The sequence below is a fragment of the Peromyscus eremicus genome, chromosome 4, assembly GCF_949786415.1.
Source record: "Peromyscus eremicus chromosome 4, PerEre_H2_v1, whole genome shotgun sequence".
Taxonomy (NCBI): Eukaryota; Metazoa; Chordata; class Mammalia; order Rodentia; family Cricetidae; genus Peromyscus; species Peromyscus eremicus.
Window position 1 is genome coordinate 147,614,060 of NC_081419.1, and position 27,089 is coordinate 147,641,148.

General features: G+C 47.4%; 1 protein-coding gene across 1 annotated transcript in view; it reads left to right on the forward strand.

Annotated features, from left to right (window-relative positions):
• The first annotated feature begins 13 nt into the window (after window positions 1–13).
• The window catches only part of Vapb (VAMP associated protein B and C), a 37,084-nt gene continuing 10,008 nt past the window's right edge, over window positions 14–27,089 (forward strand). The window contains exons 1-2 of the mRNA XM_059259795.1: window positions 14–128; window positions 19,248–19,400. Coding sequence (XP_059115778.1) covers window positions 71–128; window positions 19,248–19,400 — 211 coding nt within the window. The 5' untranslated portion in view covers window positions 14–70. The remainder of the gene's footprint in view (window positions 129–19,247; window positions 19,401–27,089) is intronic.

The following is a 27,089-nucleotide window of genomic DNA, read 5'->3' on the forward strand; positions in this document are numbered from 1 at the left end:
CTCCGCCCCTGAGCCCCGCCGCCCAGGCCGCCGCCCCCCGCCCGCGCCGCCGCCCCCGACGGGGAGGACCATGGCGAAGGTGGAGCAGGTCCTGAGCCTCGAGCCACAGCACGAGCTCAAGTTCCGAGGTAAGCGGGCGGCTGGCCCGGGAGCTGTCACTCAGCGCCCGGCGCCGGAAGGGACGCGCCCTGAGGGCAGGACGCTGTCCGCCTGAGGCCCGCATGCACCAGGCGCCTAATATGTGCATGTGGAGTCAGTGCATGGCATCTGCCTGAGTCCCCTTCTCGTCAGCCCCTCCCCCCCTCCCCCCCCCCCCCCCCCCCCCGGGCAGCCAGCTACAGCCCAGGAGTCCTGTGCACACTTTCTGTGTAGTACACACACTTTCTGTATACATTTGTGTGTAAAAAGTCTTACTTTATACATGCAGGCATGCACATGTGAATAAAAAGGTGCACATTATACAAATATGTATGCACAGTATATGCATGTTCGTGTGTATACATAACATTTACGAATATGTATATATACACAACACACACAAGTGTTTATATACGTGTGTATATGCTTCCCTTCACCAAATGTAAGGGCCATGAGGCAACAGGGACCATGTCCAGCCTGTTCCTTCCTTCGTGCCATGTTTTGAGCCGCCGCAGTGGGCACTGGAGGCCTCTAGAACTCATCAGACTAGTGAGCAAGATGGTGGCCGGCGGTGGTAAGCGCCGTGAAGGAAAGTCTGAAGCTAGACTTTATGGAGGTGGACTTCAGGTTGGCTGGTGTGATGGCCCCAGTGTCACTTACATGTAGCCCACGGCAGGTGCTCACGATTTGCAGTGTTGAGAGTCGCCTGTTTTTCTGCCGTTGGGAAGTAGTCTAGGATCACGGCTCTTACCCAGTTGGCGCCTACGGACATTTGAATTCTGATTTCAGAAGTTTCCCAGGCTTAGCCATGGTACCCACAGACTTGGGAAACGGTTCAGAGCTGCGGCTCTTTACAGTGCCTCCCTGGCTCAGAATGCACGAGGGTGACTCGGTGTACAAGGAAGCAAAGGTTGTCCAGATAAGTCAAAAACAACTTCAGGAAGCCTAACCCCGGGCTGCCGAGATGGCTCCGTAGGTAATGGTGCTTGCTAACAAGGCTGATGACTTGAGTTCAAACCCTGAGACCTACATTATCAAAGGAGAGAACCAACTTCCGCAAGTTGTCCACTGACCCCCCCCCCCCCCCAGTGTACCTTGGCACACTTGTGTACAAACACACAGACAACATACACAAAAATAAAAATATCCACTTAATGTGGCTCCTGGTTGCTGGAAGCCCCCCACTTACCAGGATTCTACCTGATGGTGGCGAGAGGGTAGTAAAGTTGGGTAGCCCCTATTTGGAATTTCGAATTCCGATCCTTTCCAGGCGGATGGTGTCCTGTGGTCTTCTCTGTGACTACACAGTAGTGAGCGGCAGCCCTCCAGTTAGGACCGCAGCTCTGCAGCGTTCCGTGAATTTGCATCCTGTCATGTCTATAAGGCGTCCTTCTCTCTGTGGTGCATGTGCATGCGTGTAACTTTCAACATGCGTTTTTATTTACTTTATTCTGTGGGGGGTTCGTGTGCCTCAGTGAGTGTGTCGCTGTCAAGACAACTTGCAGGAGTCATTGCTCTCCATTATGTGAGCTCTGGTTGTACAGTCAGCGCTGTTACCTGCTGTACCATCTTGCTGGCCCTCTTTTTTTTAGATGAGATCTCGTGTACTTCAGGCTGACCTCAGACTTGAGATGATCCTCCTGCTTTCCGAGTGCTGGGATTACTGACTCCACAAATATTTGACTAGCAGATTATGATAAAACAGTCTTTGTGTAGGTGGTTCCGTGCACCTCTGCACCGATGTAAGTCTGGAGTGTGTTGAGGTCACCTGTGATGTTTAGAAAGGTGAAGTAGATTGAGTGCATTTTTTTACTTAAATGTGTTTTCAACTTACGGGATGTCAGGATCTAACTTCATTGAGGGACGTTTTTGTTTGACTTTCTCTGATGGTCTCTGGCTTCTTTGGAGGAGGAGACTGAAAGCCAAGTAGCCAAAGTGAATGTGGTAAGTCAGTGGCTTCCCTGGGGTTGCCTAGAGTTCTTCATCAGGAGCCCGGCTCTGCCTCTCCTGTGACTTGGCACATTGGTCCACATCGATGTGTTGGAACCCAGGAAAATTCAAGTCCAATTGGCTGCTCTTGCCTGCTCTTCCTGGACACTCAACGTTCCTTTACATCCAGGGAAAGGAGGGGCAGATGAGATGGTCCAGATTGGAGAGTGTGGTGGGACAAAGCAGCCCAGAGCGTGGGGACTGTCACTGAAGCTGGTTACAGAGGTCCAGTGATAGCAGGAGGGAAGTGGGTGGGAAGTGGGCTTCAGGCGTGGCAAATGGTGTGCATAGAGATCCAAAAGCTTGCTCCTTGGGGATGCCGTGGGTAGGAGGTGTAGCACAACCTGGAAGGTCAGACTGGCTAGTCCAGGAGAGTCAGGCCTGCACACCCACCAGGTTAAGGCTGTGTGATGACTTGTTGGTCCTCCCTTGGATTGAGTCCTGAAGGCCTGAGCGTCCCTACCACTGTCCTCTGGTTTGTGGACCAGGAAGGAGACACCGGTGCCCGCTCCTTTCAGTTGAGTGTGTGCGACCTTGGGTTTCTACCTCGCTCTCTTAACCTTGAGTTGATGGCTGTGCTAAAGAGGTGACACCTCTTCAGCCAACATCACTGGTTGCCAGGGAGATGGTCCAGAAGTTTGGTGTCCAAATGTCCTCACTCTAGAAGAGGCATCCAGGGATGCGTGGGGTTCTGACAGGCCTTGTGAGTGCTAGCCATGTGCATTACCACAGTCCTTGTCTCTTGGAGATGAAGTCTTGCTCACTGTGCCGTCCAGGCTGGTGTGGAGTGAGTGGATGTCCTGCCTTAGCTCCCGAGTGTTGAGATTTTGGGTGGTGCCACCAAGCCCAGCTGGGCTGTTTAGTTTCTTGGTTTGTTTATTTATTTTTATTTTTTATTTTTTTTGGTTTTTCGAGACAGGGTTTCTCTGTGTAGCTTTGCGCCTTTCCTGGAACTCACTTGGTAGCCCAGGCTGGCCTCGAACTCACAGAGATCCGCCTGGCTCTGCCTCCCGAGTGCTGGGATTAAAGGCGTGCGCCACCACCGCCCGGCTTGGTTTGTTTATTTTAAGCTGCGTGCTGAGACAATAAAAGGAGAGACCCAGTAGTTGGCTCATTGTGTTAAGGGTGAGAACCTTCAAATTTAACTGGTATCCTCCGTGTTGTTAAGAATAAGAACTCTGATTTCTAGGGTTCCTCTTACTAAATTACACTTGTGAGCTAATCAAAGTACTTGTCAATTATTCAGGGAGTCATCAGAAGATGCTGAAGATGATGGTGTAGGATTTAGTATTGATCATAGTCCTGGGAATTTTGTGTGATTTGTTACATTTAAATATGTTATAGGCTGGACATGGTGACACAAACCTGTAATCCAAGTTCCCTGGAAACTAAGGCAGGGAGATTGTGAGTTCAAAATCAAGTTGGACTACATCTCAAGAAAACATAAAAAAATAAAACCAAACTCAAAACAAAATCCAAAAAGGGCTGGAGTGTGATGTAGGTCAGTGGTACAGGGCCCTTGTTTTGATTCCCAGCACCACACATACACACACACACGTACACACATGTACACACAATATATGCATGTGCACACGCTCACACGTATGTATGCACATACACATATGCACACACACACACACACACACACACACACACACACACACACACAGATTCCTATGACTTGTTAGTTCTGTGGACCACACTGCACTGCCCTGCATTAAACACTCAGAGGAGACAGGATGATGGGAAGGCACAAAGTGTGTGGGGTTTGTCTGACTCCTGATCTTTATGAACTCTGTGGGGTCAGAGCAGAAGCCCCTTCAGGCCAGGGCCCTCCTGAGAGAGTGGAAGGCTTTGCCGGGGGAAGGAGTGTTCTCTTCATGGTCTCCCTTTCTCTGTTCCAGGCCTTCTAGGGCCTAACTGCTACTTACATCCTCTTGGGAGCTCTAACTCATGTCTGCTTCCATCCTCTTAAGGCTCTGTCTGTCTTTTCTAGCCTATCAAATCTCTGTGGTAAGTGGTGTGGTATCTTGTATATTTGGGTCATTGTCCAGGAGTCAAGCCTCCCTGCCCTTTTGTATTGTACTGGTAGCTGGGAGTGATTGCTAGGTATCTCACTGGGATGAGGCACCAGCGGATGTGGATTGGACCCCTCCTTGCCTGGTTCTGGCACTAAGCCAGTGGCTTTGAGATGTCAGTAGCAACAGTATTAGTGACTTGGGTAGGGGTACTGGAGCACTCCAAGCTTGTGGATAGATGCTGTCTTGTGTGTGGAGAGAACAGATTCAGGTCGTCAAGTTGTGTGTGATAGAAGAGAGGTGAAATTGAAAATAGTCTCCCATCCAGTGGCTCCCTTTCCACTGCTCGGTCAGTGGTGTCATCTCAGGATTGTGTCGGCAGACTGCTTTATAGTACAACAAAATGTCAGCAACGTACTTAAGGTGTTTTTTATGGCCATGGTTTAAATCCATCCTGAATAGATCATCTTCATGTGTTTAATTATTAACCAGCTTGCTCATCAAAAAAGCAAGTGGCATTAAGTTTACTAGGCTCCAGTCAAACTTAAATCTTCATTGACAGTACTATTTACTTCTGAAACCTTATCCCTAGGAGAAAAATGTGAACTAGACAGTAACTTTCTCTTATCTTCTTCTTTTTCTTAAAAACATTTGTGGAGCCGGGCGGTGGTGGCGCACGCCTTTAATCCCAGCACTCGGGAGGCAGAGGCAGGCGGATCTCTGTGAGTTCGAGGCCAGCCTGGGCTACCAAGTGAGTTCCAGGAAAGGCGCAAAGCTACACAGAGAAACCCTGTCTCGAAAAACCAAAAAAAAAAAAAAAAAAAAAAAAAAAAAAAAAAAACATTTGTGGAGTCCTTGGCCTTGCACTTGGAAGGCAGGGCGGGTTCTCCGTGAGGGCTTGTGGCGGGCGGCCTGGTAATTCCCTAATAACTTTTCATCCTCATGTTGATTTATCGAAGTAATTAGTCTGAACTGATGCTTATTAAGAGACCGACTGCTAAGCGGCGTTAACACCATCTTTTATTTATTACACTTAGACGGCATCCTTCTTCCAGGAAGACGTGTTTTGCGCCTGCAGTCTTAGGCTAAGTAGTTGAAAATCAGGGGCGGAGCAAGGGAGTAAGTTCCTTAGCAGGCACCGGTGTACCACAGAGGCGTTAGAACCAGAGGCTGGAATTTAAGGGGAGGAATTGCCTTTCAGACTGCTTCATCTGTCCCTTCATTTGGTAAAAATTTTGCCATCTGAAGGATGACCCTGTCCGGAAGGAGCAGTGCTGTCGGCAAGATGATAGAAGATGAACACAGAGTGCGGCGGGCGGGCGGGTTCCATTAGTCAGGACGAGCTTGCGGAGGAGTCTTTCATAAAATAACAAAGTTGCATTATGGTTTTCAGCCGCCACCTCGTTTTCTGTCATTTCAGGTCCTTTCAGACCATTGTCAGCACATCACACCCAGATAGCTTTGGCCCTTGTCCACTGGTCCTTTGAAGCCTTTACCTGGGGACCTGTGCAGCTGCCTCAGAGACAGGAGAGGCTCCCAAAGCCTTGCTTTGGAAACAGTTACTGAACTTAAAAAGCAATGGTGTGGTAATAAAATACTTCCTAAATTTCAATTTTTCAAAATGTTAAGTGTACCTTTTAAACAGAAGCAGTTTTTGACTGGAAACGCCCTCATGGGTTCTGGCCTCCCCCCACTCCCCTTGCATGGGGTGTCTGGAGTCAGTGCTGTTGGTGAAATACATAATCTCATAAGAAAATGTTTATTTTATATATATATATAATATTAAAAGTAAATATTCACTGTTTAAAATTGATTGTCTAATTTGATATTTAAAATATATATATATATATAATATAAAATATATCTCTCTCACCCTGAGTGCTAGTTCCTACAGGCTTTGTTCCATGCGGTGAGGCAGTGAGTTTATAGCTGTGATGGAAGTCCAAATGACCATCAGGGTTATTTCTTTCTTTTATTTTGAAGGTCTTAGCATTTTTAAATTTTTACGTACAAAGACTAGCATGCTCTCCTTCACTGGGTAATAGTCTTGAATAATCCGTTCAAGAAAGGTCGTAGTTCACCTTAGTGAAGCCTGTGTCCTTTGAGTACCGATGGGGGCATTGTGGGTACAATTTCACCCTGCCTGAATTTTCAGTAAGAGCAAGGACTCCATTCAGATTTTCAAGGTGACTCCAGGAGCGGCTGGTGACCTGTCATGCTTTCAGATGTCCAACGAGGGAAGAGACCAGGGTAATCTCCTAATGTCATTTCATCTTTTGACCCTTTAGACTTTGAAGTTCGGAGGCTGGTAACTTTAGAGTGGACCCTGATTACAGATCACTCTGTCAGGTTCTGTGGCATTTATACCTCTGCCTCCCCCAAAACCGTGGACTCTGAGCAAGCTGTGCTTCCACCCGCTTCTCGGGTGGCTCAGCAGAGCTCATGCATGATAGTTCCCTCCATTTGCAGAGACTGGCCAAGTGTGAGTCAGGAGAAGAAAGTGTGTACCCAGAAAGCACTGTGTAAAGTAAGTGGTCCTTCCAGGTGCCACACAGCCTTTCCCAGCTGTGACTGGAGTCTTCTGTCCTGTGTGCTAGCCTTGGGCAGAGAAGCTGGGTAGGGTGAGTTACCTTATAACTAGTGACATCCTTCCTATGGGTAGAGGGCAGTTCAAGGTTCTATATGAGGTGTGCCTTGGGTTGAGGAAAGCATGTGACAAGTTGAGGTGCACTGTGTCACGTCACGTGTATAGTGGGTGTTTATCCACACTTGTGTACTTGGGCATTCTTTCTTTTGTACCATTCATGCCCTTGCTTGATTCTCCTTGTCCTCATCTCTTCCTGCTAGTTCACGGAGTGGCAGTCACATTTACACGGTTGAGCATCCCAGAGAGGCTATGACTGCCATGGCCCCCCTCCATCCTGTTCCCTTGGTGGTGGGCTTGTTTTCCTCTGGCAGACTAATAGCCTCCTAACAGATCTTCCAGGCTGAGGCCCGTCTTTTTCTCCACACTGGTACAGCTTCCAGAAATACAAATCTGATCATATCTTGTGTAAGTGTGTTAATGTCGCCCATGGCCAGGAGGGAGGAGATTAGATCCTTCAGCAGAGAGATGTCCAGCTGTCACTTCGCTCTGACCATTGTCCTCTCCCCCTCCAGCCTTTGTTCTCCTTGACCACAGGACTTTTGTGCACACCACCTTACCTTTTTATCTCCTCTTTCCTGCTAAGTTCTCGGCTCTGTAAATGCTTCCTTGCTCCAGAGTCCCTTTGCAGACTCTTGAGCATGAGGCTTCACTTGTCACCATGTTTCCCTTGGTGTGCAGTGTCAGTTGGGGGCCTGCCTCTCTCCTCCCCAAGCCGCCTGCTTGTACAGTGCTGACCAGGGCCTGCTCTGTGCAGCCCACTGACTGGGTCCAGTGTTTTCAGGAAAGCTCAGGACTTCTCCCTCCTTCAGGGGCACATGACAGCCCCCTTCACCAACACGTATGCTTCATGCTCATTAGTTAGCTCCCTGATTCTTCCCCAGTCCTCTCTGTCCTCTCTCCTGTCTCCTTTATCCATGTCCCAGATGCACCTGAGGTGCCTGCCCTTCCTGAAGAGAGCCCCCCTCCCTCTCTCTTCACTTGGCTAATCTTCCTTCACACCAGCTGAGGATACAGTGAGTCTGACATGCGGCTTCATGTCTTCTCTTTGCCTCTGTATTCCTTTCTTTACTCCTCTGAGGACCTTCTCCGTCATCAGGTCTCTCTGTGACACCTGACCCGGCCTTGGCTGTCCTGGAGCTTGCTGGCCTCTTCCTAGTCTTTTACTGGATGGCTGTTTGCATTGATCAGGATTCTGGCTTTAGGCTTCCCTTGCCCTGCCTTTCCTGTGTTCCCCTTTAACAATACCTTCAGCTCTTCCCACACAATACCCTGCCTGCTCTGCATCTCCAGGAGGCTCTTTGGCTCTTTTGGCTGTCTAGACCTCCTGCCCACCTGGTTGTCATGGTAACCTTAGACTCAACATGTTCCACCCTTCCTCAATGATTTACCCTCTCACTCTTGACTGTGTTCCTGTGTCTTGGGAATATCTTTGTGTCCAGTTAGGCAAGTGTTCTCACACTTGTGTAGCCCTTTAAATGGTTAACTCCCTGGCTTGCTAATGGCACACACCCTTCAGGATTGATGTGGTAGTATGCCCCTGCTCTACCTGCTTCTTCATACTTTGAACTGTTGGGTGCACAGTTAGCAGACTTTCATTTGTCTAATGCTGGAGATTGACCGAGGACTAAAGCATGCTAGGCAGGCGCTCTACCATTGAGCTGCATCCCCAGCCCTTTTTTGTGGGGAAAGAATAATTTTAGTTTGAGACAGGGTGTCACTAAGCTGCCCAGGCAGGTCTTGAACTTTCTACCCTCCTAGGTTGCCTCGCATTACAGGCCTGTGCCACTAGGCCTGGCTCAGAAAATTCTTGTTAATTGAAATGTGACCTTGAGACTTCTCTTTTTTAAAAACATTCATTGGTCCCCTCAAGCTTGCATCAACCACAAGCTGTGTCGGGAGAACAATGTAAGTTAGTTCAGAGAGCTCACAGTAGACCTCAAGGCTGTGGTAATAGACTCAGGCTCATACTACCATTGAGCTTCAAAGATACAGCATGTTGGTCTCAGTTGCAGAGATTGCTCTTTGTTCCGAGTAGGCCCTGCAATGGTCCTCCAGTGTGCTTACTGTCTCAGTCTTCTGGGTGGAAGGCAGTAGTGCCCATCTCTCCAGCCTGAGAGTCCAGCCCAGAGCCTGGACCATCGCTGTTCACTTCCTACTGCCTGCAGTGTGCCGCTGCTGTGAGGGAGGAAAAACCAGGATTTCTTAGAGCTCATCTTCCGATGAGGTGGAGGTTAGTGCTGAGTGAAGACAAATTTGAGTTAAAGGGTTTGAGAATAGCTCTTTTTATTTATATATTTTACTTATTTTTATTCATGTGTTTTATTTTAAAAATTTAAAAGTATTTTTGTGTTTTGTTTTTACATTTTAAAATATTTAAAAGATTTTGTGGTTCTGGGGATGGAATTTGGGGCCATGTCCATTCTCAGCATTTGCCCTTTCATTGAACTGAATCCTGAGTTTGGTGAGGGTGTTGGGGAAGCTGCTTCACTGAGGTTGGTGACACTTGAGCTGAGAGGTTAATTGTGTACAGCTGATGTGTAAATGTGAGCTGTTTGGGGGAAGAACATTCTAGACCTTGTGAATGACAAGTGCAAGGCAGGTGGCAATGAGCCCCTGAGGTTGAGGACAGAGCATTATTGTTCCTTGAGTGATAAGAGAGGCAAGATGAGCTCTTAAGGGCACAGACAGGGAGGCTACCTGAGAGATGGGATTGTGCTGTGGTGGGGACGAGGAGGGCTTGGAGGATTTGTTTTTAAAATGGCCTGGCTGGTGTGTCTGGTGACTTGGACTACATGTGGGAGCCCTGTGGCTCCTGTGGTGATCTAGGCTTCAGGACAAGAGAGACAGGTGTGGTGGACCAGAGTAGCAGCAATGAGAGAAAGGTGAGAGGTGCTCGGACTCTGACTGACTTAAGGGTAGAGCCCCAGAATCTGCTGATGACTAAGTGATGGAAGCTAAGAACTGACTTGGAGAGGGGCAGCGTGGGGAGAGTAGGTCTTGGACAGGATGGGTAGGTGTGGCAAGTGCCAATGTGAGGAAGTATGCCAGGAGAGATGGGAAATGGATAGTGGGGCCTGGAAACCTGGAAGTCAGGGCCAGGCAGCAGACACACATGTGAAAGTTGTAGCTCATTGTTATGGTGCACTAGAAAGAAGTAACCTCCCCCTAACCCTTCTAAAACAGAAGGTATTTGAGTGGAGCTTCCCAAAGCACAGAAGGCATTTCCATCTAGATGAGTTCTCACTGGAATGGCTACATAGGGTCTTCAGTGACTAGGAAACCAGATCAGAATCCACCCTAACTGACCAGCTGTGCACTGCCCTTTCTCACAGTGATGAAGTGAGCAGAGACAGAGGGCCAGCCATGTCCTCTAAGGGCTGTGTCATCTGTACTGAAGAAGAGGCAACTTGGAGGAGTTCTATAGCCCATGAGATTGAAACTGCCACGGACCATTGTTTGCATTGCAGTAGCTGCCCCTGGGCTGAGTGCCCCTCAGCCATCTCCTCTGTGTATACAGACTGTCTTTATGGGAAGTGGCTTGCTCTCAATGGTTACGATGAACGTGGATTTTGGTCTTTTAGAGAAAACTTACTAGATGTTGGTTAGTTGATGTGGTAAAGATTGTGGACAGGAACATAGAGTTTTTGAAGCTATCTCTTGGAGTGGATATATAAAATTCTGCTTGCATTGGATCTGCCCTGCTGGATATCATAAAGAAGTTTAAAGGGCTGTGCTGTATATGGTAGCCATTTTTCTGTTTAAAAAAAAAAAAACAACAGAATATCACAGAAAGGTTCTGTGTATGTGTGTGTGAGATTTGTAGCCAAGGCTGGCTTTGAACTCATAGCAATTCTCCTGCCTCAGCCTCCCAAGTTCTGTGATTACTGGAGTGACCCACCACACCATCTGAGCAGTGTCTCCCATTAGGGCAGTGAAGGGGTTTCCTAATCTGATAACAACGCCTGTCAAGATCGAAAGTGAGCTCCTCCTGCAGTCTCTGAGACCAGTGCTGTGCTGAACCTGTTCTAAGCCGTAACTTTGATTTTTATAAATTATATAACAGTGACAGCCCATGGGTTAGGACAATATTTTTGTGCCCACAGGGTGTTCTGGGCAAGAGCCTGCTTGCAGAGGTGTTCATAGTTTTTTCTTTGAGACTTGGTTTACTGTGTATCCCAGGCTGGCCTCAGACTTGCAGAGATTCACCTGCTTCTGTCTCCCAAGTTTTGGGATTAAAGGTGTGTGCCATCATGTCTGGCTGCAGGAGCTTTCTGTATGTAGAAACAGGAACAGCCGGATAATCGAATAAGCACCAGGCATAGCATAGCTAGACATTAGTGGGCACTAACCTTCATTTAGCCCTTTCTTTAGTGAGATAGGTGAAACTAGTAAGTAGTTTAGGTATGTCTTTCCTCCCTGTCTGCCATCCTGCACTTCCTACTTTCCCTCACTCATCCGAGTTTAGTGTGGTCTCTTCCATGTTTTCTGTGTCAGCCAGCTGTGGTCTATGTGTCCTTCAACTTGCTTTTCAGATATCTCAGTTGAAATGCAGATCTGGTTCATTCTTTCACATTGCTGTGTCGTGTTCCTTCAGAGAAATTTAGTACATATGTTACATACGAGAATCTCCTAGAGTCTAAAGCCTTGGCTACATTGTTTCCTGGGCTGCCCCTTCTGCATGACATTCCATGTTTTCTAGGTGACTTTCTGAGCCTGATCTCGCCTTTCCTAGCAACTTCAGCCATTGGTTCTTAAGCTAGAAGAGTGCTGGTGTGTTCCAGTTTCCACCTGTGGAGGACTGCGTGGCAGTTTAAGGGGCTCCTAGTCAGCTAGGAGTCAGTGAGCCTCCAGTAGGGTTGTCATCTATGTCTGTCAGGCTGGCCCTAGGTCTCTTGGATGTCGCTGTCAGTGACAGCTCTGGGTGTTGATTCCTCGGCTGTAATAATGGGTGTGACGTTTCTCTGCAGCCGCCTGTCTCATGAGGGTGTTGGGGAGGATGCTTTATTAGTTTAGAATACTTTGGGTCTAAAATTTCTTTGGAACATTTTTGTCTATATGTAGGGTTCTTTATGTGATTATTTCAAAATAAGAGCCATTAGATTGGGCTTCAGCCTTTGCTGTTAAAAACATACTGGTTACAATGCTTTGCTTTTGTTTCTAAAGCATTGAGTTAATGTGAGCTAATATCCAGTCAGGAGGATAGATTTAGGAAAAACAATGACTTGTTGTGTCCCAACTGTAGGTTTCGTGGTTGCTGAAGAGCTGGTCCTCTCTGAATGTGTTCTATGACCTCTTGATCTTCCTCCCTGTGCTCTGACTCTGAACAGGCTTGCACTGTGTAGCCCAGGCTGACCTTAAGCTCTTGATCCTCTGCCTCAGCTTCCCTTGAGCTATGATTAGAGGCTTGTGCCGCTGAGTCTGCTTGCTCTTTGTTTTTTTTAGAAGGAAGGAAAGTTTAAAAAACTGAACAACTCTCACCAGAGCATTATTGACACAAACCGTTTGTGAGAACAGCACACACATAGCAGGACTTGAGGTTTGGTCCTGCTGGAAGCACACTGAGCAGCATGGCAGAGCTCACACTGGCCTGGCCTGCATTCCTCTAGCCCTTTCGCTATTGGTGGTGCCTTGTTCTAGGCCTGGATGTGACAGTGGATGTAGTCAGTCCGTGGAAATGGAATCAAACATGCACAGTGGGTCCTGTGGGGAAGGTGATGAGGTTGAAGAGTGAGCCATACTCCAGGGGACACCTGGAAAAGAATCCAGCTTTCTGGCCTCTGCTTGGCCCTCCTCTTCAAGCCTTGCTGAGTGGCTACCCTTCTCCTGGAACTATTCTAGGTGCTGACCACCAGCTGTGAGTAGGGGACAAAATCATTTGATTTGTGGTTTCCATTCTAGGAACAAGTAGAACATTGCAGTCAGGAAGGGAAGGCAGGCATCAGGGCCTTGGTACTTAGTGAAAACAGACTGTGGCAGAATAAGTAGAAGCAGCAAATTTGACTTCAGAAGGTCTGTGTCTCCTGATTTTAATATATTTCCCATGTACAGAGTCTGTTGTATTGAGACCTCAAGGACTGTTTTATTGTCCCAGCAACATCCATCAAAAGTCTTCACTTATGCCTGCCTGAAGGTTCTCTGTAGTGTTGAAGTGAATGTGGCCACTTATTGTTTAGAGGGTCACGGAATGGGGAGTCACAGTGTTTGCAAGAGAGTAAACTGATGCAGCCTCTTCATGCAGACTCGAGCTGCAGCCAAGCCAGTAACATAAGCTTCAGTCTGGAAGGCTGAGACCTGGTAGATTGCATGTCAGCTTGGTGTGTAACTTGTGTGGCAGCACATGCAGTGTGAATTCCAAAGGCTTGTAGCCACACCAGGAGATAAATTACACAGGAAGGATGTGTCTTCATGAACTAGAATTTCATGAGCTCTAGAAGAGGAAGAGAGTGATTTCTGTGGAGAACAGGGTGTCCGTGACTCCTCCCTGTCCATCTGTACCTGTGTACACTTGCTTCAGAAACGCAGTACTGGTTGGAACTAGACACATGGGTGTAGCATGCCAGGCACTTCGCCTTTATAAAATGAAACTCTTGTACGAACAGTTGTGGTTCATGAAAGATCATGCAGATGTGGTTCATGGAAGATCATGCAGAAAGGGGAGCCCCCGACAGAACAGCTCCCCACTGCTGAGTTCCCATTCCAGTGCTGGCTGCACTACTCACACCCACTGAAGCCCATTGTCTGCCCTGGGCTCTGCTGGCAGCTGACAGGTTCTCACTGCTGTTCACTCCATTACTCTGTCAGCCCAGGACCCATTTACCGTCTCTATAGTTCTGCCCTTTCCAGAATGCCATGTGGTGACTATCACTTAGAATATGAATTTAGGGTGCTGCCATGCCTTGTCATGGCTTAATTACTTATTTTTTAGTGACTATTACCCCTCTGTCTGGATGTACCACAGTTTACTATTTGTACCTTCTGTGGACTTGGGTTTACCTCTGGTAAGGCTGTGGAGTCTTCACTTCAGGTAGAGGAGTACCAAGGAGAGTGATGCCTGGCTCGGATGAGGAGACTGTGGCTGGTTTTATAAGAAACACCTCCTGGACCGGGAGTACAGCTCCATGCTAGAGCCCTTGCCTCACATGTGTGGTGAATAGCACCGCACAAAGAAAAGAAATACCTGGCTGCCCCTCAGAGTGGCTGCATCGACTTCAGCTATGCTGGCAAGCAAGTAGTGACACCTCCTTGTGTTTTCCACCTGCATTTTTCTAAGAGTGAACGGTGGTCATCGTCCCATGTGCCCTTTGCCCTCTGCTTGTCTTTGGTGAGACGTCTACATCTCTTTTGTCCATTTTTAAACCAGGTGGCGCGGTGTCTTCTTGGTAATATGTCTGTCAGATGACCCTCTATCAGGTGCATCTTCTACAGGTAGCCCTCCTGCTCTGTAGCTGGCTTGTCCAGCCTGTTGGAGTATCTTTTGCAGAGCAGATGTTTTTATTTTGATCTATTTGATTTTTCAGTGCTGGGACTCAGGGCTTCTCAAGTGTTAGGTAAGTAGTGCTTTTCTGAAGAGCCCCAGCCCAGCCCACAGGTTTCTTCCATGGATTCCACCATGCTTGTTTTTCCTAAAAAGTCACCCAGGTCCCAAGTTATTTAGATTTTCTTCCATGTTACCTTCCAAGGGTCTTATTCAGGATCTATTTATTTATTCATTTTGAAACAGGGTCTCATCACGTAGCCTTGGCTGGCCTGGAACTTACTGTGTAGACCAGGCTGACCTTGAACTCACTCGAAGAGATTCTCCTGCCTCTGCCTCCTGAAAGATGTGTGTCATCATGCCCAGCTATACTAGGCATTGCTAATCTTTATTTTCTAGTAGAATTGAATTGTGGGCTAAAAATAAAATGCCATCTTTACCTCTTCAACACATAGTCTTGCCACTTACCAGGTAGAATCCTAAGACACTCTTAAGTGTCTGCAGTTGAGAAAGGCCCAGGCTGAGCCCCGAGTTCTAGAACTTTTCACTACGGCCTTTACGGTTGCCAGAGGTGAACTCTTCAGCTGCTGTCTACATTGTAAAGCTGGAGTTTGAGTTTTCTGACAGGAGGAGTTCTATGTTAATGAGGCTCTCTGGGCAAGGGTCACCACAAAGTGCTCAGACCTTGCAAAGGTTAAGGGAGTACTTAGATATTACCTGGGTGTTTCCTGGTTGGTAAACTTATCCAGCTTTCTTGTCTTGTTTTGTTGGAGACAGGCTCTCACTCTGTAGCCTGGAATTTCTTGTTGTCCCTTGTGTAGTCAGGCTGACCTTGAACTTACAGCCCTCCTGCCTTAGCCTCTATGATTGCACATGTGAGCCACCAGTGCCTTGCATGAGTAGGATCTTCAGAACCTGGAACTGTGACCTTCCCCCTTGAACTTCAAGATAGAACTTTCAGTCTGAGCTTGTATCCTGTGACCTGTAACAGAAGAATTGTCCTCCCATTCTACTTTTATGAACACACATATTTCTTCTGGGTCTGTGTTCTTTGCTTTCTCAAACAAGTGGAATCCAGATTTTACTTTCTTAAGTAATTTAAAAAAGACAGAGAGGCAAGCCCCTGGGCCTGGGGAGGGTGCGGGGTAGTTTATGTTATGCTTTGCTGGGTCTAATCCCTCTGAGAACAAGTGGAGGAGTTCATATTCTGTTAGTTAATGCTGTTTCATGAGCATCTTTATCAGCCTTAATAAATGCTCGCAGGTGCACACAGCTGTAACAAGGGGAGGGAAGAACCCATTCAGCCTGTTACATAGAAGAAAAAAATGTCAAGGCACTTTGGGAATTTACTTCAGGTTGGGGTTGTTCTCTGTGCTCACTCATGCTGGAGATGTGTAGTTTCTAATTTCACACAGACATCTGGACCAAGGGATAGATGACATGGGAGAAGTAATTAGAGGAGGCGAAGTGTTCCAGCTCGAGAGACACAAATCATATTTTTTTATCTCTTAAAAGAAAAAACTTAACTTTTGAAGATTTCATTTGTGAAATTGACTTTGTATTTTATAAGCAATGTTTAAATTCATTGGTAATAAATATGCATGTTTGCGGAGTAAAATCCCATTTTTTACATAATGCTTTAATGGAAATGGCAGTTTTATGAAATGAAAGTGACTAGGAAAAATCTGAATGATGCTCATAAGCCTTCACATCATTTTTATTGAGGTTTTTGTGTGTTCTAATTCATTAGTACAGGGGAAAGGAGAACACTAACATGGTTTATCTCCTGTAATTACTCAAATCGAATTTATTTTCAATAAAATTCTTGGAGTAAATTGCCCAGAGTGGGGTGAGAAGGATTGGCCTGTTTCTACAAAATGCCTTGATTTTTACCCATGAGACTTTGCTGCTCTACCAGTGATCTCTGTGCTGCATATATTTCCAGCATGGCTCCCTCTAGAGTTTTACAAATTAGTGCCTAGACCCAAGGCGGGGCGCTAAGGGAGAAATACCACTTATTTTATCCCACTCACTGTTCTAATATTGCTTGTCTTTTAATAATTTAGATCATCTTTTATGTGATTCATGTAAATTGAAACACCATCTAGAGTGCCACATAATGGGCGGACCCGGAGAACTTACCACCATGTGCAGTGGGATGTGGCTTGTGTGTATAGTCCTAGAAGAGGTTGGTGAAGTCTATACCTGGGTTCCCCGGCCGGCCCAGCTTTATGGGAGCAGAAGGGGAAGTGTTCTGCTTTCCCATGAGGTATTGTGTGGTGGGTCTGTTATGTATCTGATCTGCCAGTGTTCTGATGCTCCTGAGGCAAATCTCTTCAGAAAGCTTTGTAGCCCACTTCTTAGTAAGTACTGGGTTATGCTCAAATAATCATTCTATGTGCTTTCTCTTTTTTTTTTTTTTTTTTTTTTTTGAGACAGGGCTCATCTTTATCTTTGTATCCCAGATCGGCTTAGAACCTGCCATGTACCAAAAGATGACCTTCAATTTCTGATTCTCCTGCCTCCACCCTCCCAAATGCTGGGATGACACTCATGATCTACTATGCCTGGCCCTTTCCCCGTAGGCCTATTGTGTTGGAAATGGGCCCTTTCAGTGGTGACTTTGTCCCCCAGTACCCTAGCTGCCTGAACACCTGCACTTGCAGAGTAGTGTTGTGTTTGTTTTATGAAGTACATGCCTGGCGAGTTGTGCCCATGCAGGCTTGTAAGGCTTACCACTTTCTTTGGCCCTAGAAAATCAAAGCTGTTTTTAGCTCTCCTTTTTATAGACTGTGCTTACTTGCAGTGATCCCTACCTTAAGTAAAAGGGGATCAACCTTCCCATCTTCCCATGAGTCAGCCATCGTGCATTGGAGGTGGGATAGGGTAGAATTCCCATGAGCCCCTGGATGTTCTCAACACTAAGTGTCTCATTTCTCCCTAGAGGCCAAGAACTTGTTGCAAGGGTGGAGCCTTGTCAGCATCCAGCTCTCACTCCACCCTGTGGGCATGGGTGAACTGCTGCCTCCCATGCTTTCCCATTTGGGGTGTGGGGTGGTTTGCAGTGGAGTCACTTGCGAGTCTTTCAGGAAGTCCTCCTCCTGGCTTTCAGCTTGGTTCCTAGAGCCAGAGCAGGCCTTCCTGAAAGGTAGACAGATGGAGAAGTTCTCTTCAGGTCTTTCAGTCTCAAAGGTGCTGCCTGTGAAATGAGAGGAGCTTTTAGGGTAAGCGGTCCTCAGTAGACGATGCAGTCATCTTGTCACATGTGCTGCAGTGCATACATGCATTCCTGCAGTCCTCCACTCTGGAGAGCAGGGAAATGGAGCCTCGGGGCCAGTGGATGAGGGGCTAATGGAACCACAGGTGTTACAGCTGAGCGCACCTACCCGGGGTTCCTGTATGGAGATGGTGCTAGGCTTCCAGCCCGCAGTTACTCTGTGGGTGAGGGGGGCTGAAGTTGGATGAATGTGGCTGGTGACCATGTGTGAAGGGAGCTGAGCTGAATAGCCGTGTCAGGAGGCTGTCGGGTTCTGACTGTCTGGGCTTCTTACAGACAAGACTGTGCATTAGCAGATGTGGAAATTGTCTTATGCTCAGACATCTATCCCATTTGGACAGATTAGTGCTTTCTTGTAGCTGCACTGGCTGCGGTGTGCCGGATGTAGGGCTCAGGCCTCTCCCCCTCAGCCCACCATCTGTGTTTAAGCTAAGCTTGGATTCAGTTGAGCCTTCATATTTGAGTACCTCAGAGGAAGCCAGCCTAAGGCACTCATTTTTCTGAAAATAATCTGTGAGTATTTTTCTTCATGGTGTGCGTGTGTTCTGAGACCTTTACTGTGTCCAGACACAGTGCTGGGAACAGAGATGGACAAAGGATAATCCTGCCCTCGGCAGCTGAGGAAGCATTTCGGAGCATACCTTTGTCTGTTGGGTCTTCTGACATGTGACAGGTGAGCCAGTAGATATTCTTTGTAACCACGGAAACACATTCCCCTCTCCTACTTCCTTATAAATGTGGAGGTGGGACTTAAAAGCCTGCCTATAGGAAACAAAGATGTGGCACTCATGTTGAAAATAGGTAAACTTGAAATGGATTTAGGGCTGGGGATGTAGCTCGGAGGCTGGATACATGTACAGGTCCCTGGATTTGCTCCATAGCAACACACAGACATCAACACACATGTGCATGTGCACATGACAGAGGTCCTGCAGTTCACCTCTCCCGATCTAACCCCCTCATATGCCTAGTGATCGGAGGTCCACTGATTAGCCAATGAGAAACAGTCCTGCAGTTGTGGACTGTGTACATTGCTATTCAGTCTAGATGGTTGGACGAGCTCCCACAAGGTTAATATTAGTTACCTCAGGCACAGATGAAGCTTATTAACTTCTCTTTATACATCTTTCATTGTTTGGCTTATTTTAAGAAGCATGTTTTACTTTTTTAATTAAAAAATCTAATGAAGTAGGAAATGAATAAGTAATAGTAATAAACAATAGCCCAGGGCCACAGAACTTCGCTCCAGGCTTCTCAGGAGCCTGTGTGCTTAAGAGCTGCTAGAAGGCTCTTAATGAGGCTGGCCATTCTTGTAGTCACACTGTTAGGGGTTTTCCTCTCTACAGAGTCCTACACCCCAGAGGCCACCTGCCACCTGCCACCTGGTACACTCTGTTCTTAATAGTCACTGGGGACCTGTGCCTGGTCCTTCGTATAGTTTCTGCCAGATTCCATTGGGGTTCTGTGGAAGTGAATATTGAAGTAACTGTCATTGGATTTGGACCATCTGGTTCTAGATCCTGTCATTCACACAGGTCTCCTGTCTTCTGAGCTATGCTCTTTTCTATAATTCAGCAGCAATGGTCCAGTGTGAGGTGGATCTTGGCTCTTCCAGAACCATGTCTATCATCTCTGCTTCCAAACCAGTCTGTCTCCTACACTTTCCTCACAGAACCCCAACCAGTTATCTGTCTCTCCACATAGGTCCCTTCACTGATGTCGTCACCACCAACCTAAAGCTGGGCAACCCAACAGACAGAAATGTGTGTTTTAAAGTGAAGACCACAGCACCGCGCAGGTACTGCGTGCGGCCCAACAGCGGGGTCATTGATGCCGGAGCCTCTCTCAATGTGTCTGGTAAGTCCTGACTCTGGAGGTCACGGGTGGGTTCCAGAGGGCCCGGGCCTTGGTCTTGTCAGAGTGGGTATGTTCAGGGTAGTGCAGGAGACTGCAGACTTCTCTCCACCTCTCCCATCCCACCCTGGGTAAAAGCTTGGTTCCTACCACCTTCAACTTTCCATAATCCGTGTCTCTTTGTTTTATTGCTTGCAGCCTCTATACCTTAGTGGCTGGAGCAAAATTAAAGCGGTGACTTGAGAGCAAGTGCCTCCATTCTTTTGGAGTTAAATCTGCACTTTGACAATAAGTAGAAAGGGACAGAGTTAACTAATTGAATTGGTGGGAGAATACTAGATAGAGTTATTTTCTTTAAGCTAAAGGATTTGTGGGGGTGCTGATGTCATCTAGTGATTGGAGGTGCACTCTGAGGAGATGGAAACATAGTCAGAGCTGTGGGCCCTCTGTGTTCTGATGCCCCCCACCCCCTTCAGGGCACATTTATTTTCCAAAGCCCAACTTCTGAAAAGAGGCTGATAAAGTGCCCAAATTGAGAACTGGTTTTCAGAATTAAGGAGGTATGAGTGATATGTTAGAGTTTAAACGTATTTAGAAACTGGTGAAATTGCAGCTCATTAGAACCCATGATGCGCAGAGGAGCTGTGGGGGAGTGTGTGTCCTTTAGACACCAGTGACTCAGTGTCCCCAGCTTCAGCATCGTTAGAGGCCACTTCTCATTTGAAGTGAGTGCCTGTCTGGCTTTTTCCATGATAGGTTTTGATTGTGATACATTTGGCTATTCATTTGACACCTAAAAGAAAATGATTCACCTCTTTGGAAAGATACAAGGTGTTTCATTATCTCAGCCTCTGATTCCTCGCCTCCGTTGGTGCCTCTCATTATGGAGCACCCGCCCCAGCTCCCTGTGTGCTTCTCTCTGAGTGTGCAAGGCCTGGTCTGGACTCCTGAGTCAGATTTTTAGTCAGGAGCAGTTAGCTGGTAGCCAGCACCGATGGAAGGGTTCCCACTGCTGGACCTCACACTCTGCATCATTTGCACTGTTCAGGATGCATTTGTCGCATCCATTCTGTGTCCATTTTGAGTCATGAAGCTGGTGTGTGACAGAGCCAATGCTCTGTGACTGGCATGCTGGAAGAAGGGAGTGGTCAGGGTGTGCTTTCTGCTTCCTCCGTGTGCTGTAAGTTTTCACTGAGATTAGTGCAGCTGGATTCTTCTGTCCTGTCCCTGTTTAGTTTGGTGCCCGAGGGCCTTATGGAGTTGAACTGTCTAAGCCCTGGTCCTTTCTTTAGCCCCCATCCCCCAATCTCCTTATCCATAGTACGTTTTAGAAATTTTGAGTTTACCAGCAGATGAAAATCACCAATTTTCATAGGAAAACAGCAGCTTGGTTTTCTGAGTAAAATAACCTCGGCACATAGTTATACAGTGTAGGTGTGCCTCCTGATGTTACAGGTGATTATGTGTGTGCAAGCGTGCGTGTATGTGTGTGTGTGTGTGTGTGTGTGTGTGCGTGTGTATGCGTGTGCGTGTCTTGGGAATGTTCTGAGAGTGATCAGGCTCTTAAGTGAAGGCTGCTTTTGTTGCTGTGTCTTCCTCTGCAGAGCAGAAAGTAAGGAACTGGCATGGGTGTCATCCTTCTCTGTCACATGATCTCTGTCATATGACTGTCAGGCAGAGCTTAGCTTAGAGACATATGTTCTTTCTATGGTACTATGCTGCAGCCTCACCAGGTTAGGGGGTGGCTGCTGCAGGATGAATCTGAAATGTAATCTATCATAGGGGGTCAGGGAACAGGAGGAATGGTTGGATAAAGAGACATGTTTGCAGCTTTCCCCTGGTGAAATAGGATGGCACATGAGAAAAGTCTCTGTGGAAGCACTGGGTGTCTGTCTGTCAGCAGTGGCCTGAGGGGGCCAGGTTCTAGGTGTGCAAATGTCACACTTTGGATGGGCACATCTTAGGTTGGGAAGCACTGTTCTTGTCCAGGTCTGGTTGCTTGAGGAGTGCAGTCACTGGGGTGAAACATGGTAAGTCAGAGTCCTTGGAGAAGGCAGGTTTGCCGGCAGACCACTGTCCTCAGTGTGCTCACAGCCACTTGTTGCTTCATATGCTCTGTCCTTGAGTCTGTGACTGACTTTGGCCAGCCTGGTCCCGTGTGCACATTCTAGTGGTACCACTATAAATGCACAAAGCCAGGCAGGCTTGGGTGGAGGCCAGTTGTATAATGTTTGCATTGCCTTCAAAAAGCAAAGGAATTCTATGCATTTTTATGAATGTGTGGCCCTCCTGAATTCCTATAAAACATACGTTTATGAGTGAATTTTCACATGTAATTTACAAAACGGTGACCATGAAATGAACTTAAAATCCTGTCAGCATGGTCCGGCTTAGCACCCAGAATGTCACAGGATACCTGGAAAGGACAGGCAGGGGTAGTGCACCCCTCCCTTTCTGAAGACCCTTGGGAGGCTCTAGCTATTAGAGGAGGCTATAAATCATCCCTGTAAAGAGGAGGGAGGGAAGAAGGGAGGAGAGATGAATGGAGGAGTGAGTTGGAGGGGGATGGGAGTGGTGATGATAGGGCTGGGGCTTGAAAGGCTTTGTATCTTGCATCTTGGCTGCGACAGGCATAGGCAGTGATCCTCAGCCACACCCTGTAGTGCTTTGCTGGCCTTGCCAGTGAACCTGGCATTCAAAGGACCTTACACCATGCTTCCAAAGCTCAGGCTCTGACCTGTCGTGCTGCTTTCTTCATAACACAGTGAATCCATGTGCGTGAGGTTCCTCTCATTAACCTAGGCAGCCTACTCACAGTTGGGCAGAGGCATAGCCTAAGGTTTTGTATCAGTGAAGTGTGACATGTGGACATTCCCGTAGAGGTGCTCTGGCCTCCCTTTGTCTTTATGTCTGGATAGCTCAGATGCATAGTCTGCTCGCACAGCTAGCGGTCATCCCAGAGTGCCTGACTTTGGACACATGCTCGTGATGAGCACTGGCCTTCTGAGCTGGGCTTGCACATGTGGCTCTGCACCTTGGCAGCACAGGCATGTGGAGATGAGCTTGCCGGAGGGAAACTGAGTTCCCAGAGACTTCAGGCACAGGGAGGGTAGGACCTCTGCCTTCATCATCCCTCTGAAGCAGGTGGAAGTGGTTTTACAGAATTTAGATCTTTCAAACTGTGTGGCAGGAAAATGTTTTTAGCGTATGTAGTTTCTGAAGATGTCTTTGTGGAAGGCTGTTAGTGGTGGCAGATCTTGTTTTTAATGCCGCAGTTTAATAATGAGGGACTTTTCCATTAATATTCCAAACCATGTTTGCCAGCGTGTACAGCAGGTGAAGTGGTAGAATTATGGGCCCATCAAAAATACTTAGGCTTCCTGTAATATGACATTAAGTTTAGTATTTGTGTAACCTCTGTGAATTCTAATCCCACAAAGTGGTGAGCACTTCCATTTGCAGTTCAGTTATTCCCATTGCCTGCCCCTGTGCCAAGTGCGCTACACATGCAGAATATCCATGGGGGGGTGGTGGGTAGAGTCATTAAAGACACCAGGATTTAGGTACAGATTCACTTTACTCTGTGTGCCCTGGGATTGAAGATGGATTAAAGGCAAACATAGGTCTCCCAGTATCTGAATCTGTACTTTAAACTGAAATTTGGAGCACAGAGGGGCAGCGTTGGCTTCTGACAGCCCCTTTAGGACTCTTTCTAATCACATTTAAACCATAAAGTTCTTCCAGTAACAGAATGAATATCAGCATCTCCTGGGATGGAGACGTTGGTCAATTAATGTAATTGGGTAGTATTGGAATTGATTATTAATCCGTTTAAGATGGTGCTGGCTCAGATGGATGTTGCTGTTTACTGACATTGGACTAGCCAGCCGTGGGCTGCAGCATTCAGGTGCTGAATCTCAGGGTAAAAGTGCTCCCAGTCTGCTGACAAAGAAGAAGCCTGCTATGCATCTTCCAGTGTGCATAGAGAGGCTGCCATGGGGGCTTTAACATGGCATCCTTCCTTGGATCTGATCATTGCTTTGGAAGGCTCGGATAAGTGCAGACTTTTAACTGGAAGTCTTCACTGCTCTGAGATAAGAACAGCCTGCATTGCTGCTTAAGATAAATCCCCAATCTTTTCACCAGATTAGTTTATGGCTTAAAATATTTTACCAACAAAAATTCAGCTTAATTGTGCTTAAAGCCTTTTGAAGTTTGCTATAGGATTCAGGTTTCTTAGGAGGAAACTCCATACTTTATGAAGATGATCAAAGGGCAGGACCCAGAACACTGGGCAGGGGACACTTAGCTGGAAGGTACCTTTTGGCTCTGCGAGGTGATGCAGGGGTGAAGTGGTAAATGCCCCCCAGTCTGGTCCTTCCAGGTGATGCCTTTGCCTCCCCTGGAAGTCCCATCCTGCTCTTGGTAATCTCACTACTCCATTCTGGTCTCTAGCTCATTGCAGAAGGCAGGGAGAAGGCTTGAGAGGCAACCTTGGGAGAGGAAGTAGCAGGAGTACTTGGTCATGAGCACTCAGAGAGCAGATGAAAGTTGCCAGGTATGGGAAGTCTCTGGACTTAGAACACACTGGTCTCTGTGTTTCAGATGGTCAGTCCTCAGGCATGGCTCACAGGTCTTACTGAACAGATATGGGAGTGACGGGGTGTACAGTTAAACTGGGAGGCCCAAAGAGAGGCCTGGCTGTGTCCTGCTGTTAGTTACAGCACAGGAAGGCAGCTGAGAAAGCCTTCATAATGAGGAGTGAGTGAGCCTTGGTGTTTGGCCTAAACAGCCTGTTGCATGCCTCCTTTCTGTTGACCCCAGGAACAGGTGATGTGTGCCCTGTGGCCTCTGCACAAACAAGTGGAGCAGGCTGCCAGGTGCTTGCTACCTGAGCTGAGAGGCCCACGGAGGACAGAGTTAGATTGGTGACACTCTCAGAACCCGACGGAATTAGTTATTCACCTGCTAGACTTGAGTAGTGCAGGCCCAGGAAGGAAATAATGAACTTACTCATGGTGAGGGCTTGGGTCAGCTGCAATGTCCATTCCTTTGTTTCGGGCGAGTATTCCATCATTTACAGTCTTGCTGATCACCTTTAGCTGAAGAAGCTCACATTTGACTTTGGTTGTTTAAAAAAAGTGGTGGTGCCATCATTTCATAAATGTAGTTCGGTAGGTAGATCGTGGTCTTCTGATATGTGGACTGTGTAAGGAGGGAGCAGGCAGCCAGAAGATATGGCAGGAAGGGAGAGCAGAGAGGAGAGCCTGTCGGTTGAGGGCAGGGAATCTCTTCTCTTGAACATTCCTATTTACCTATTTTTTTTATTATTATTTTTAATTATTGTTGTTCTTGTGATTTTGGTTTTTTCAAGACAGGGTTTCTCTGTGTAGCCCTGGCTGTCCTGGAACTCTCTTTGTAGACCAGGCTGGCCTCGAACTCACCTTTGTTCTGCCTCCCAGTTACTGGGATTAAAGGCGTGTGCCTCCACCACTGAGCTCTCTTGAACATTTCTAAAGGGAGTACGATGTAGGCTGCTTTGAAGGTAGGAGGGGAAGAGTGTTCACACCAGCAGCCAGTGGGGGTGTCTGAACACCTGAATAAGTTCCACAAACATCCAGTCCTTGATTCAGTTTATCTAGGGGAGGCAAATTGGCAAGAAGGTGCACATGAGGTCTGTAGAAAGTGGCTGCAGTGAGTGAGCTTCCCTTGGTAGGAACAGGCATGGTTCCTTCCAGAGAAAGAGCACAGCCCAGTTCTCCAGGAGCAGGCTCTCACGGGACCCCCTCCAGCAGATTCTCTTTAAGGTCTCCTTTGCAATTCTGGTACATGCTGAAGTTGGCTGACCGTTCTTCGAAGGGCATGCTAGGATATGGGGCAGCGTAGGAATGAGGGAAGGTTTTGGGAATGGTGGAGAATGTCACAAGGTACAGGACACAGAGCTTGATGCGTACCTGCTGGTCCAGAAACAGGTCTATTGGCCTGGAAAGACCAGGGGGTGTGCGGGAGGAGGCCCAGAGGGCGTGAGGAACTGAGCTGGCTGTAGCTTCTGTTCTAAGAAGTTGTGATCTGAGTGCTGTGGGGTGCTGGTGGCATGTCTTCCTGGGTCTAGAAGGGATGCTTGGGCTAATCTGGTGGGAATGACACAGGGAGAAAGTTGGCAGAGCCTCTGGTTGGGAGGAAGAAAGTGAGTGGGGGCCAGAGCTGGCTGTTGAACATGGAGACATTTCCAGGTGAGAACTGAGGCCGAGTGGTGGTGGTCTTTAGACTCCTTATTCGCCCCTCCCACTGTGGTGCAGATGAAAGTGGTCAGTGGTTGCCCGGTGCCCTGGAAGCAGCTTTTATGCTGCATTTAATCAGGTCATCATTTTCCAAGCCTGTGTGTGTTTTAAGCTGCTGCCTGTTTCCTTCTCTTTTGAAGGAAGTCTGGCCTGATCGATCAGTGCTTCGTGACCCTGGAGGTTCTTCACAAGGGCCCCACTTTGGTGTCTAATGCAGCAGGCTCTGTGTCCGGAGCACGGGGTGGGTGAGGGGATGACTGAGCCCAGGTCGTCTCCTGGTAACAGGCTTCTTTAATGTTCTGTCAGCAGATGCGTTCTGAAAGGAGGGACGGTTCACTTAGGGTTTTATCATCAGTGTCTCTGGTATTTAAATGAAATAAATTAAGTTAATGGGAAGCTCTTTTATAGCCTGTCATGGAAAAAGTACATAATTTGTGCCACAATTTGCAATGAACTACTAGCACTGACCAACATTTATTCTGTCATGTTCTTATAAAGTTTCAGCTGAAACTGGATTTGACATGGGACGGTGGTAGCTGAGGGACAGGAACTCCGTGGTGTATGTGAGGGGCTGTGTGAAGAGGGTGTGGGGTCCTGAGGTGTACCCAGGGTCTGTAGAGTGTCATACACACAAAGGACAGCCAGTGGGAGGTAGGCAGCTGCTTCTCTACTTGTTTCTGCAGTGGAGGAGGGGCAAGTCCCTACCTTATGCCAGAGCTTCCCAGACAACCCCTCCAGAGGCCCTGGTTCCCATTCCTGGCCTAGGTTCTCTGATCAGCCCCACCAGTGCTGACTTCAGGCTCCAGCATGGCCTCAGCTAACTCTTTTCTCTTTAGATTGTCTCAAGAAGGGCCACCTCTGGAAAGGGCCAGAAAGGCGGTGTATGTGGTGGCTGTATTCATTCTGTATATAGTCTCTGGACTTCTTGTGCTGCTGACAGTTGAACACCCCAAGAGTGTGGGTCTTTGTGAGATATAGTGGTATTTATTATATTAGAAATTTAAAAATGACTAATTTCTTTAAAAATTACAATCCATCAATTACATGTTTGTGGTAGTATTTTTTTTTTTTTTTATGAAAGTAGCTATTCTCCAGAAATTAGAAGGCTCACATTGTTGACAGCTTCTGCAGATTTGACGTCTTAATAGACTAAATTCTCGTGTCTACTTCACTCAGTGTGTGGTGGTGCTGTGTTGGTGGATGTGTTGCCCAGACAGGAAGTTAATAGAGTCTTTAGATGGCTCTGTGGCAGACAAGTAGTGTTTTCTTTCTTTTTCTTTCTTTCTTTTTCTCCAGTGCTAGGATTGACCCAGGCTTTGCACATGCTACGTAGGCCAGCCTGGCCTCAAAGTGAGATCCACCTGCCTCTGCCTCCAGAGTACTAGGATTAAAGATGTGAGCCACCATCTAC